The following is a 12,240-nucleotide window of genomic DNA, read 5'->3' as shown; positions in this document are numbered from 1 at the left end:
GAGACGCTAGTCTTGCTACATGAGTGGGAATAGAAGAAGAACAAAAAAAAATAAGAGAGAAAAAAACCACTAAGTGATGTCGGAAAAACTAAAATGTCTAGGCCAACAAACGAAGGGATTAATTTCGTGAAAATTTTTAATCTCGTCAAATTTGGATATTTCATATGCTCGCATTTTGTCCCTCTCTCTAATATTTCAACTGCACAAAAGTCTCTTTTTCTTTTTCTTTTTCTCACTCATATAGCAACTTTAAGGTGCAAGGGAAGGAAGCAGAGTGGAATTTTTGGATTGATGGGTTTTAGGACGATGATCTCAGCCCTTTTAATTTCAAATTCAGAATTGAATTTCATTCTCTAAGTCTGCCAATAAAATTTTAATTTGAGATTTGCCGTGTATCTTTAAAGGTGTTAATTTGTAGTTATATAGTGATTACACACCCATTTCACTTTTCAACTTCTCCTTGCAAATTCGTATTCGCCTTTGTCCGTCTGGAATAGAGTCCAAGAAAGAAAGATTTTAGAGACAGATGAGTGCCCTCATGATCTTGATTTCTTGAACTAGTATTTCCTAAATTGTGTGAACAAATCCACATAGGAGGATTTGCTTCAGGTCCTCAAAGAATCTTCAACCTGACCCGACAAATGTTAATCCAATCTACTAAAGAATGGGCAAATGCACTGTGGGCTGTGGGTAGAGGTGGCAATTTGTCCCAAGTCCCAATGGGTTACCCATGCCCATGGGGACTTTGGGCGGGATGGGTATTGGATTTTGATATTGGGTTTAAAATGGGACAAATCCCAATTGTACCCATTAATTGATGGGAATACTTGGGAAATACTTGGGTACCCATTGGGCTCAAATAACAAGGGCTCTGTTTGGTTTAACTATTTTTGGGGGGTATTTTTGAAATATTTTATTATAGCAGTGTATATGAAAAATTTTTACTATAAAATTTTTTTGAAATATTTGATATACTAATATGGATGGGATGTTTTTTGAGTTATTGTATATTACTGTAACATTGTATTTGAAAAACTTATTTTTTGAAAAAATAGCCAATCCAAACGGAGTCTTAGATTCAAAAATTATCTTTAACAATTTTTATAGTCATACTAGAGAATATAATCTAGTAGTTTTCCTAGTCATTATCCACAAGAATTTTCAACATTTCAGTCAATTTAGACATGTCATCTTTGGACAATGATGAGAATAAATATTCAATACCTTAAGTACCTTGGCCATCTTGAAATATGTTGGAATATGACTGTATATCTATTTTTTCCTTTATTTGTTAATCCAATTTTTTATGGGAATCCTGAGTATAAAGCACTTGCATGTTTATTTAATAAAATTAAAAAAAATTTAATAAATCAAAAATATTAAAATTATATAAAAAATAAAAATGAATTAAAGGAAAAAAATATGTAGAAAATAGATTTGGGTATTGGGCGGGATCAATCTAAACCCATCCCAAAGTGATCCCGCCCAACTTAGTCCCAAAATACATATGGGTAAGATTGGGCCCAAACCCATATGACCCGGTTCCATCACAAACCCAAGCAAATCCCGCCCATCCCGCCTATTTTGCCACCTCTAGCTGTGGGGACTACATAATTGCACAATGTATATCCACAAGTGGGGTCCGACGCCTCAATTTAGCAGTGATTTGCTTTGCCATCTTCTGGAAAAAATTAGATGTGATCTTTCTTTAATGGTTTAACTACGTATAAACATGTTTCAACAGCTATGGTGATTTGATATTTCTAGCTAGCCAGGCCATCCAACTGCAAGAAGAAGAAGAAATGGAAGGGCAGGAGCATCAAAGTAAGTCAAGAGTTGTCAAGGTGGATTCGCTGGAGTCCTGGAATTTTCATGTTAATCAGGCAACAACTCGAGGCAATCCTGTACGTTGTGTTGTATCTGCTTAGCTCTTTGTACTTTAAGCTTGCATATGCCTTTAATTCTTCCGCCTGCTCACTGATTTATCTTCCTCTCTATTATTATACAAAACAAAGCATCTTATTTTCACTGTTTCTGATGTAATTGGAAAAGGGCTCTTAAGGAATAGTGTATGGGAACAACCGAGCAATTGTTTCAATTTTTCGGAATAAACCTTGAAAGATTAGTTCGTTTTTATCTCTATTTAAGCAATTCTTATATGAGGAGTCAGGCGTCCTGTTTTACCGAAATTACATGAAATCAGTGAAATCCTGAAGTGTTTTTTAGCATTGAATTGCATTTTAATTTAATTTCCTCAATGAATTTAAGCTCTACAAATAAGTATTGATGGGTGGGGTGTTGTATTGTATGTACAGATTGTGGCACACTTTTCAGCTTCTTGGTGTATGCCATCAGTGGCAATGAATCCGTTCTTCGAGGAATTGGCTTCAGATTTTCAAGATGTTTCCTTTTTGTCCGTTGATGTGGATGAAGTCAAGGTAATACTCCACTTTGTTTCCTGCCATACAAGCACCCCCCAGAAAAACCCAACCACCCCGCCCCCCTTCGCCCCCTGGGGTTAGAGGTGATTTTCTGTTGGCATTTAATTTAAGTTTTAGTATGAACTCGGCTGACAAGTATGTAGAAGGATGTTGCATTGGTAGCAATTGTAAAGCCTGTGTGCTCCTTTCGATTTTGTACTGCATTAGTAGCTATGCATCTATGGATTTTTTAGTTTAGCAGAAAGACTCAGGCAGTTCACTTTCATTTGCATTTGTCAAGTACAAAAATCACTAAACTGCACAAGGATGAACAGAATTAAGCTTGTTTGTTAAAATCTTAAGAAAATTAGTACTATGCTAGAAGAACCAAGGATGGATGCACCACCTGTTGTCTTGATGTACAACAAGCTTAATTATGCATGCTTTAGCTACTGAATTGTCATCTCGTCTAAGATCATGGATCAATTTAATTTCCACTTCAGTCAACCAAAGAAGGGTAATAGAGATTTTCAAATTGTATGCATATTCTTCCCCTTCCATAACTTTGTTATGCTCAAAAAGATCGAATCTGATTCCAGACATCTTTAATGTTAATTAAAACTTGCTAGTACTTGGGGAATAATGCAGGACACCGCTCAATACGTAGTGTAACCATTTCAGCTTTGCTGGCTTCTATCAGAAATAGTCTTTGTTTCATGATCCTTCCAATTGCGCTCTCTAAAAGAAATATCTTATGAATTTCATGCGTTTTTACATTTGTGCAGAATTCTCCAAACCAAAGAGTTGCCTGGATAAAAGCTGATAATACGTATGCAAATCAAATTTGTTTGTCTTTTGTCTTTGAGCAGATCTAAGTTCTAGTTTATCTGTACTCGATCAATAGACTGCAATTTAAGATTGTTAAATCTCCTCTATGTTTGGCGACACCTTAAATCCTCTTTGGTTATCATATGAACTGCTCTGGCAAGCTGCTCAGTATGACTCTCGTATTTCACCTGTCTCAAAGGTTTTTTTATCCTTTTCCTATGCTATTTTGGTGAAGATGCACTGGTAAATCCGTTTTAAGTTTTCTGTACTGTTGTCCACAAAATCATTAAGGTCTCCGGTGAAGTAATTTTTGTAGAACATGGAAATACCCAGAGCTTAACAGGAAGGTAAATACTTCCAGTCAAAATATTCAAAACTTAATTCAAGAAATTTTATCTACTACCATTGCAATAGTTGAAAGAATAATGGTATAATACAGCCTATGGCCTCTGACTACCATCAGCATTCTAAAGATCATATGAAGTACATTCCCTAGAGCATTTCAGTCATCTAAAGCACATGATAAGCTTGCATATAGAGTGTAATATAGTGGGACTTCATTATCTGTCATTTGACTCAACGAGACTGGTAGCCTTGAATCTTACTTTTTGTGACCGCACTAACGTCATCTGCTATGATTCTTGGCTTCCTATAGTTCAACTGTTCATCTCTGTAGTAGTTGCGGGTGGGAACTGTTCCATCATGAATACTTATGGTATATGTTTGTGATTGTTGTAGTTGTAGAATAGATAAATAGAAAGGAAGCCAGAAGCTAGACAGAGCATCCAGGGCTGGACTGCACAGTTGGAAGAAAATTGTGAGCTAGTGTTAGTACATTCTATTCAATAGGTAGTTCATGTTGTTTACAACAGAAGGCCATGATGAATGTGTTAGAATCTGCACAATATTTTGAAGCAATTTAAGATAGATAATGACATTCTTGGCAGATTTATTCTGCTTGCCTTGTGTGTTCTTGAGGTTTGGGATTCGACTAGCTTGTTTTCTTAGCATTTTTTTGTCTAATTACTGTTGTTTACTGGAGGCTAATCAGAGGCAATTCCTCATATGCAAAATAGCTATTAAATTTTCACATGACATCTTTACTGAGTCACTTGCTGCAAAGTTGGATAGCTGACTGTTATGGTTTATATATATCTTTACCATATCGTTTTGCAATTATGTATGATCTTATTGGAGTTAAGGCCTAGATTCACAACGACCATTTTCTTGTCTCAAGAAGATAGAAGGTAGAATTATAGATATGTGGTGATACTAAGAAATTTGTATTCCCTTTTCTTCTTTTGTTTACTTAGGAGGTTGCAACCAAGTATGAAGTAAAAGCCATGCCAACATTTCTCCTGATCAAGGAAGGAGCTTCCGTTGACAAACTGGTGGGTGCCAATCCTGATGAAATTCGGAAGAGGATAGAGAGTCTCGTTCAGTCGACTCCTGCTCCATTGGCATAAAGGAAATGTGCTTTTCTTTGTTTTCAGATTCTCGTTTGTTTGCAACTGTATGTTCTGCTGCTATTTCAGTTCCCATTGTATATAACTGTTTTGAGTAATGCTTGTGAATCAGAATATGTAACTGGCCTGCAATGTGTTGTCTATTGATGATAAACCTGGAGTTGAATTTGTAGTTTACAGATTATATATATCACTCTTTTGATTTTGAAGCTGGTATATCATCAAACCTACTGTACTTTCGTATGTTGTTAGCAATACATCTTCATTCCTGGGAACTGGAAGCAACCAAAAGAAGAACTACATCTATCAAGCTGTTTTAAACGTACACTTCCCCTCTTAAATCTGTCTCGACAGTCTCAAACAATGCGAGAAAAACCAGGTTCATGTAAGCTGTTCCTTAGTCTGTGACAGAGCTTTTAGAGCATCAACTCACAAAAAGAGCTGTTCCTTTCCTTCAGAAGACTAGACTGCATAGCTTTCTGCTAATGTCATTTTTCAGCAGCCCATGATGTTGCCCCGGAGTTGATCATATACACGTGGTGAGGTTTCCCTTGTTTTAGAACTTTCCGAAAGTCGGATCAAACATCAACATCTTGAGGCATTGATCTGTCAACTTGTTATGTACAGATAATCTTGGGTGGCCTCTTCTAATGGCTACCAGCTATTTTGGTGATACAAGATATCGCATTATGAACAGGATCTGGATATTGGGAAGTGTGCTTATGGTTATTGATCTTCCTGTGTGCAAAATCCTGTATGATATTTTGCATAGGATAGAAGCAGCCACGGTTCTCAAAGCTCTAGAGAAAAGGTGCATAATATAAGGGTGTGGCTTGAAATTAAATTGATCATCAGTCCTTGGACCATAGTGGTCAGGAAAGAATTACACTGCATATATTCTCAATTGAATTGACTCAAAACCGAAAATAGTTCCCAAAAAGGAGAAACAGGGATCGGGGATAAAGAATTTTTTGTCTTTGGTTCTGTTTGCAATTCTGCATCAGCCGAATGTTTTCAATAGAAATCATTAAAGAGATGTAAAATAGATCAAACACTATTAATATGTGTAATCTCTATAAAACAATCTTGATTATTACTATATTACTATGAAAATGTCTTTCCTTCTTGGATTCTTTGTTTTCAACTGAGAGAGAAAAAAAAAAAAACAGCTTTCTTGGGATCCAGTGCATCAATTTCATCTGGCATGCTTAGTCATCAATTTTACGAGCGTTTGGATGTCAAAATTTTTTCTAGAACTATTTCACTTGCGTCGTTTATGCATTTTTCAATAATTATTTTTAAATATCTTTTTATTTCACACAAATCACGTAATTTACACGTACCTGCTAAAATAGCATATGCAATTCATTATGCAAAGAAAAAAAGGACCACAAAATTGTAATGGAGGCCACCATATTCCATAAAATAATAATAATATAATGCTCTTGAGCACACCTTGGATGGCTATGTTTGAAGTCAAATATTGCCTTTTAGTTTGTGTCGCATTTGTTCTTCTCTTTATTCTTATCCTTATTCACTTTTCAAGGAGTTCGATGTGTCTTGTGTACTTTGAGACACCTAGTCTAATTTTAGACCATGCATTCAACTTTTACAGTATTATACATTAATTTGTTGTACCTTTTCAAAGTTTACAAATTTTTATTTCTTTGATACAAGTTTCCTATACTGCTATATATGATCTATAATTCCTTTCATATATCCAAACATTTTCCTTGAGGGATTGGTAGATTCAACTGTCGAATCTTCGAAATTGGTTCACAATTTCAATTAGAAAACCAAAAGTGAATGTAGTCAATTATGAAATTCTCTTGCGAGATTACGCAGTTAATTAAATCCTCAATATTTATTTGAGACATTCTATTGATTTTTTTTTTAAATAAGAGGTTTTGAATCCAAGATCTTCTACTTACAATCTCTATCACATTACCACCTAATTCAACTCTCCCCGGATAAACTCAAATTTCTCAATTTTCAGTGGTGATTACTTATTACTAGTACTTAAAAGGGTCATATTCAACAACTTCAGTTTTTAAACATGAAACATTTTATGCATGTTCGCTGTTATATTGGCTATTTAGTTCATTATTTAACCGAAAGAATACCTGGGACAGTCTTAATCCATTGCAGGATGTTCATTTTCGTTCAACATTCATTTGTTTCCTAACTGAATGACTACAAAAAAAAAAAAGGCAGTCCAAAAAAGAACTTGATATAGACATATTCTTCCTTGTTGCTGAGTTTCATACTTGAACATCGTGAAAGAAATTGTTTTTGTAGCCCACAAAAACCCAATTATGAGGCATAGGAAGAAAATTTTAGATAAAAATGACAAAGAAATATTTTTATTTCCGAAACTTTTACGATGTGATATACCATATTTGCGATATCTCATTAGTTTTTTTCTTTTTTTTTTCACACTCTTGTTCTGCAATGTGATTTACCACCACATTGTAGATTTTCCCTTTGATTTCGGTTGAATTCTTTGACTGAAATTTTATTATTTTTATTATTAAAGAGGTTTTTTTTTTTTTTACAAGTTAAAGAGGTTCATATAACCCACTGCACCATTTTAACCAAAAAGGATGAATAACCATGATGACCTTTCGACAAAAAAAATAAAAAATTCCATGTCACTTCTGTTTAGAATCACTTTTCCACAAAGATGACGTCATAACTAGCTCCCCACTAACCGTTGAGAGAGCCAACCATTTCCTCCCGCCACATAAAATTTTCCTCCCCTTCCTCATTCTCTTTCTCTATCTTTGTACTTTTCCTTTCCATTTTCTCTCTGAATTTCCTCTTCACTCTTGCACTCCCCAAAACAGCTCCACTAAAAAATTCCTTCCCAACAATACCCTTCGGAGAAAATGGCATCTCCGGAGGAAGACTCCAACTGGGTTTTCGATTTTGGATTGATTGAAGACATTCCGGTTCCTGGTGGTGACCTTCCTCCTCTTGATCCCGGTTTTCAAAATTGGTCCAACAATTCATTTTACAATCCAAACAGGTCCTCCATTTCCTTAACTTTTAGTATGTGAAATTTTTCTGTTTCCCTTCTCGACTCTTGCATTGCATTTATTGCGAAATTAGATGAAAATTCTTGATTATTTCACTTGGATGTGGATTTTATGGTATTTATTGGCCTGCGAATTTCTTAAGTGGTCTAGGCTTTTGTTTTTTTGTTTTCTATTGTTTCTTCCTTTGGTTTGGCCTTTTAATCTGAGCACTTGGGATGCTTAATTTTGCCAAATTTAGTAAAAAAAAAAAGGGAAAAGAGTTTCTTGAAATAATTTAGGAGCTTTTTCGACAAATAATTTTCAGAATAATGTTCGCTTCTGTTGCAATTTTGCTGATTGGGCTTCTTCACAATTTGTTTGCTTGTTTTGAGAAAAAGGAATTTGTTGCCTTTTGCTGCAGAAATTTACTTTATTAGAGAGCAAGGATCTCTTCAGATACAGTGTGGTGTGAAACGAATGCAATGTTCCTTGCTTGGAGGTTGGGCTAGCCTACTTAATAGCCCCCTTCCTATTTGCTTAACCAAAAGCGAGAAAAAAAAATAAAAAAAGGAAGAAGAAAAGAGGTATATGCATTGATGGACATTCAAGAGTTGAATAATATTCCTGTATCGATGCATGTGTTCCACCTAATATGAAGAAACAGTTTGAGAAAGTTAACACCTTTGGTGGCTTTACCGATAATTTAAATGTGAATATCTGCTCATCGCACATCCAGTGGCCTCAACGACAGACTAAACTGTGATCTGATTGCATTGCTTATGTTTTAAGAGTTACGTTGACGTGTTGATGATAGGAAGTTCACATGGTACAAACAATTTGGTGCTTGGCTTCATCTAGTTCCTGAATAGATTGAACATGATGTGCTAGAACGTTAGTCCCCTTAAATTCTGGCAAAAGTTGCACATTGCTTGATTCGTATCGGTTTCTGTTTGGGGTAGATGAAAGAAAACCAAAAGGAAAAAGACTCTTGCCTGCTTTTGTTGTGAGATAAACTTTCGCTGCTCTGTTCATGCAAGGAAGTGAAAATGAAAATTAACAGCTTCGGTGTTTGGGATAGGCAAGTTTATGGTTGAAAAAGTTGTGGTTTGTCAGAAAATCAGAATTTGCATTTACAAATTGTTGACTATTAACTATTCGTCCCTGCCACTTTAACAAAAGTAGCATCATAGAAAGTATAAACGTCTATGCTCGCATTTGATGATTGCAGATAGGTACTTACTTCCATCTTTATCTGTCACAGGGAAGGACAATTATGTTTGCCAAGTTGTGGGATCTTATTACTTGCTCAATAGGATTTCAATTTCCTGGAGAGCAACTCATGTTTTTAGCTGTCTCATTCTGTTGCTTGGGATGTTATTTCTTTGATTCCTTTTGTTGTCTGTTCTATTAATCAACTTCCCGATTGATTTTAGTAAAAACCCTCTCTTTACTGTCCAATTAAAAACCTGTTTTATGATGATGACGTCACAGTGTGGAACTTGATGGTGCATTCCAAAGTTCACAGAGCAGGAAAGAAGCTTCCTCAAGAAAGAGGTGTGTACTTTCTTCAGAGTAATCAGCAAGCTCTTTCTTTTGTAACAATTAGGAAAAGTGTCAGATGGGTCAATGTACTTATGTGGAACATCTCTTTACTCTTAAAGGGGCCAGCATAATGGGTCTGCCGCAATAAACAGCCCCCTCCACCTCTTGGCATGCAGATAGCATACACAGTCTTAATCTGTTATACAGCATTACTAGATTTATATTTTTGAAAGAAAGTATTAAACCTCTTTTGCACAGTTAAGTTTTAGTGTATCTGTTACGTTAGATGATTTTTTTTTAATGATGTTGAGAGGAGTGAGAATACTTATATCAGGAAGTAAGAATACCTGTATCAGGATGGAGATTGTAACTGGAAACTTGGTTTTTTCTTTAAACCCTCAGCCATTTCACCCTTGCCAATAGGATTTTGGTTGAATGTTAATTGTTTTAGCCTAAAAATCCTGGTAAGAATTGCAATTCAGCATTTTATTGGCAGAATGCTGTTCACATTTATTTCATAGAAGCTTTAAAAATTTTTTGGAATCAAACTAGGATTAAGTGTTTGGGCTCAAATTTTTTGATGACTAGTTAGTACATATATATCAGAATTTCATGCCAAAGTTAGATGCCTCTCTTTCTTGTTCATTTATCTTGAATTTCTACATGTATGTGCCATAGCATTTCTGCCCAGTTGTCAGGAACTAATGCCACTCCCTTTGCCTTGTACTTCCTTCTCATCTACTTCTTATCTTCATCTTATTTCCATCTGACTCTTGAAGTTTGATGTAACTGTATTAGGGCAAGGTCTGGACCATGCAGTGCAACAGATTCCAAAGCATACAGGGAGAAAATGCGTAGGGATAAATTGAACGATAGGCAGACTCTCTCTCTCTCTCTCTCTCTCTCTCTATCTCTGTGTGTGTGTGCGCATCTGTGTATGTGTGTGTGTGTGTGTTTGCAACTCATCTATTTTAGAGTTTGTGAATGGGGTGCACATGAGATTACGCAATGTTGACTTTATTACACAAAGCGTGCATTTTGCAAAGTTGACTTTGTTTCTTTTCCAAGGTTCCAAGAATTAAGTTTTCTCCTGGATCCTGAAAGACCCCCAAAAGTGGATAAGTCTGCTATACTAGGCGATGCCACAAGGATGTTGATTCAGTTGAGAGATGAGGCCGAGAAGTTGAAGGAGTCATACGAGAGATTACAAGAGAAGGTTAATGAATTAAAGGTGTGTCAAATTTTTGTCATTCATTCCTGTAATTCAAATTCTTGTTTGGAAGCAAGTTTCTATTTAGGCATTCCGATAGTTCACCTTCACTGGGTAGATACATCCCTTCCTATTGATCCACAATAACTTATCATATAGGCTGAGAAAAATGAACTTCGTGATGAGAAGCAGAAGCAAAAGGCAGAAAAGGACAAACTTGAACACCAATTAAAAGCCTTAAGCTCTCAAACTGGCTTTTTATCCAACCCTTCTGCAATTCTAGCTCCATTTGTAGCTCCGCATCAAGTTTTCAGCAGCAAGATGACACCATTTGTTGGCTATCCTGGAACATCGATGTGGCATTTTATGCCACCTGCTGCAGTTGACACTTCGGAAGATCATGTCCTACGTCCACCAGTTGCTTAACTCATAATAGCTCAGCTCTGAGCTGTAAGTGATCAGAGAAAATATTCTCTTTCAAAATATAAATAGTTAGATTTTAATACTTTGGTTTCCAGTTTTGAAGCTAGACTAAGTTTGTATTGGTAAAACTTTTTTGAAATGGATGAGTTACTGGCGGCTTTCACAAAGGAGTAGAGTTTGCAAGAAACTCAAAGAATTCTAATGTTTTTATGGTTTAAGGATCATGTCATTGGCACGATGTCCATTAACCTACCTCTGTTTCTTACAGTTTTGAAACCTTTAGTCTTTGTATAGTTGTTAATGTGAAATAAACTATGATCTCCAATTTCTTTTACTATCATCACTCTTTCAACTGCTGCTAGAATTGTATTTTCTGAATGTTCGTAAGTGGAACTGGCATTTATCTTTTCCTTTTCTTGATAAGCTTGAGAGAGCTTTGTCGTTGATTTTTTTTTTTTTTTGGCATTTTGAGTATAATAGTTATTACAATTTTACAATTGATATTGTTTAACATCCTCAACCTCCACTGAAATGATAGATGCATATTAAGTTAGACATGCATGCACTTGAAAACGGCTTATTCTATTATAGTGCTAGCTGCTATAAAGCTAGAGCCCTGCTCCAAAATTATCAGCTGTCAACTTCAATATAGAATTTTTGCACATTGTACCTGCTACAGATTCCTCCGATTAGTCATTGATTTTGAGCAATGATCGATAGTTTTTCTACAATGTATTCTGCTTCTTTTGCATGTGTAAACAGTTGGTGGGGAGAACTATTTGGAAAAAATTATGCATTTCAGGTTGCCTTGCAGTTTGGTTGCTTAAGTTCCCTCTAGTGATTGTACTTGAGTTTTCTACTTCTGTTTGATGCGTGGTGAAGGACAAACACTAGTACCTAATAAAAAGTGGGAATTCTTTGTATTAATCGCCAAGGATATCAACGTCTTATCTCTTAAAACTTTGGAAGCTGTTATTCCCAGACCAGATCTTATCCAATAGCTCTTGCATTACTTTAGTTTGTATCCACATCTTATTAGAAATGCTTAGAGATGTTGACATATAGTCACGAATGGTCCACTATGTCAGAATCAGACATACAGGAATAAAGATGCTATTTTGCTTTTATGCAACTTTGACATGGATCTAATAATTGTTGGGAAAAAAAAAGGATCGAAGCATCCTTTGTCTCAATCAAATTGACAAAAAAAAATTCCACATCTAAAAGTTTATACCCACTAGATAAGTGAAGGATACAATGGTCGCATAGCCACACTTTTAACATTACAAAACAGGAATTGAATCATACCATCCGTAGGGGATATTTCTGCAGGT

General features: G+C 35.6%; 2 protein-coding genes across 2 annotated transcripts; both read left to right on the top strand.

Annotated features, from left to right (window-relative positions):
- Window positions 1-1,673: 1,673 nt before the first annotated feature.
- Window positions 1,674-4,923, top strand: LOC113761798 (thioredoxin-like protein CXXS1). Its single transcript, XM_027304936.1, has 3 exons — window positions 1,674-1,904; window positions 2,316-2,438; window positions 4,562-4,923. The coding sequence occupies exons 1-3, from the start codon at window positions 1,803-1,805 to the stop codon at window positions 4,712-4,714; spliced, it is 378 nt and encodes a 125-aa protein (XP_027160737.1). The 5' UTR covers window positions 1,674-1,802; the 3' UTR covers window positions 4,715-4,923.
- Window positions 4,924-7,463: 2,540 nt separating this feature from the next.
- Window positions 7,464-11,243, top strand: LOC113763614 (transcription factor bHLH115-like). The gene is made up of 5 exons (XM_027307486.1): window positions 7,464-7,742; window positions 9,223-9,285; window positions 10,072-10,149; window positions 10,342-10,504; window positions 10,643-11,243. The coding sequence occupies exons 1-5, from the start codon at window positions 7,603-7,605 to the stop codon at window positions 10,907-10,909; spliced, it is 711 nt and encodes a 236-aa protein (XP_027163287.1). The 5' UTR covers window positions 7,464-7,602; the 3' UTR covers window positions 10,910-11,243.
- Window positions 11,244-12,240: the final 997 nt, after the last annotated feature.

The sequence above is a fragment of the Coffea eugenioides genome, chromosome 2 (genome assembly GCF_003713205.1).
Source record: "Coffea eugenioides isolate CCC68of chromosome 2, Ceug_1.0, whole genome shotgun sequence".
Taxonomy (NCBI): Eukaryota; Viridiplantae; Streptophyta; class Magnoliopsida; order Gentianales; family Rubiaceae; genus Coffea; species Coffea eugenioides.
This window is presented reverse-complemented; position numbering and strand designations above follow the sequence as displayed.

Bases quoted from the DNA above. Each gene is read 5' to 3' on its own strand.
- LOC113763614 (XM_027307486.1), top strand. From the start codon at position 7,603: ATGGCATCTCCGGAGGAAGACTCCAACTGGGTTTTCGATTTTGGATTG. The intron at 7,743-9,222 runs GTCCTCCATTTC...ATGACGTCACAG, and splicing joins TCATTTTACAATCCAAACAG to TGTGGAACTTGATGGTGCAT. The intron at 10,505-10,642 runs GTGTGTCAAATT...CTTATCATATAG, and splicing joins AGAAGGTTAATGAATTAAAG to GCTGAGAAAAATGAACTTCG.
- LOC113761798 (XM_027304936.1), top strand. From the start codon at position 1,803: ATGGAAGGGCAGGAGCATCAAAGTAAGTCAAGAGTTGTCAAGGTGGAT. The intron at 1,905-2,315 runs GTACGTTGTGTT...TTGTATGTACAG, and splicing joins CAACAACTCGAGGCAATCCT to ATTGTGGCACACTTTTCAGC. The intron at 2,439-4,561 runs GTAATACTCCAC...TTGTTTACTTAG, and splicing joins TTGATGTGGATGAAGTCAAG to GAGGTTGCAACCAAGTATGA.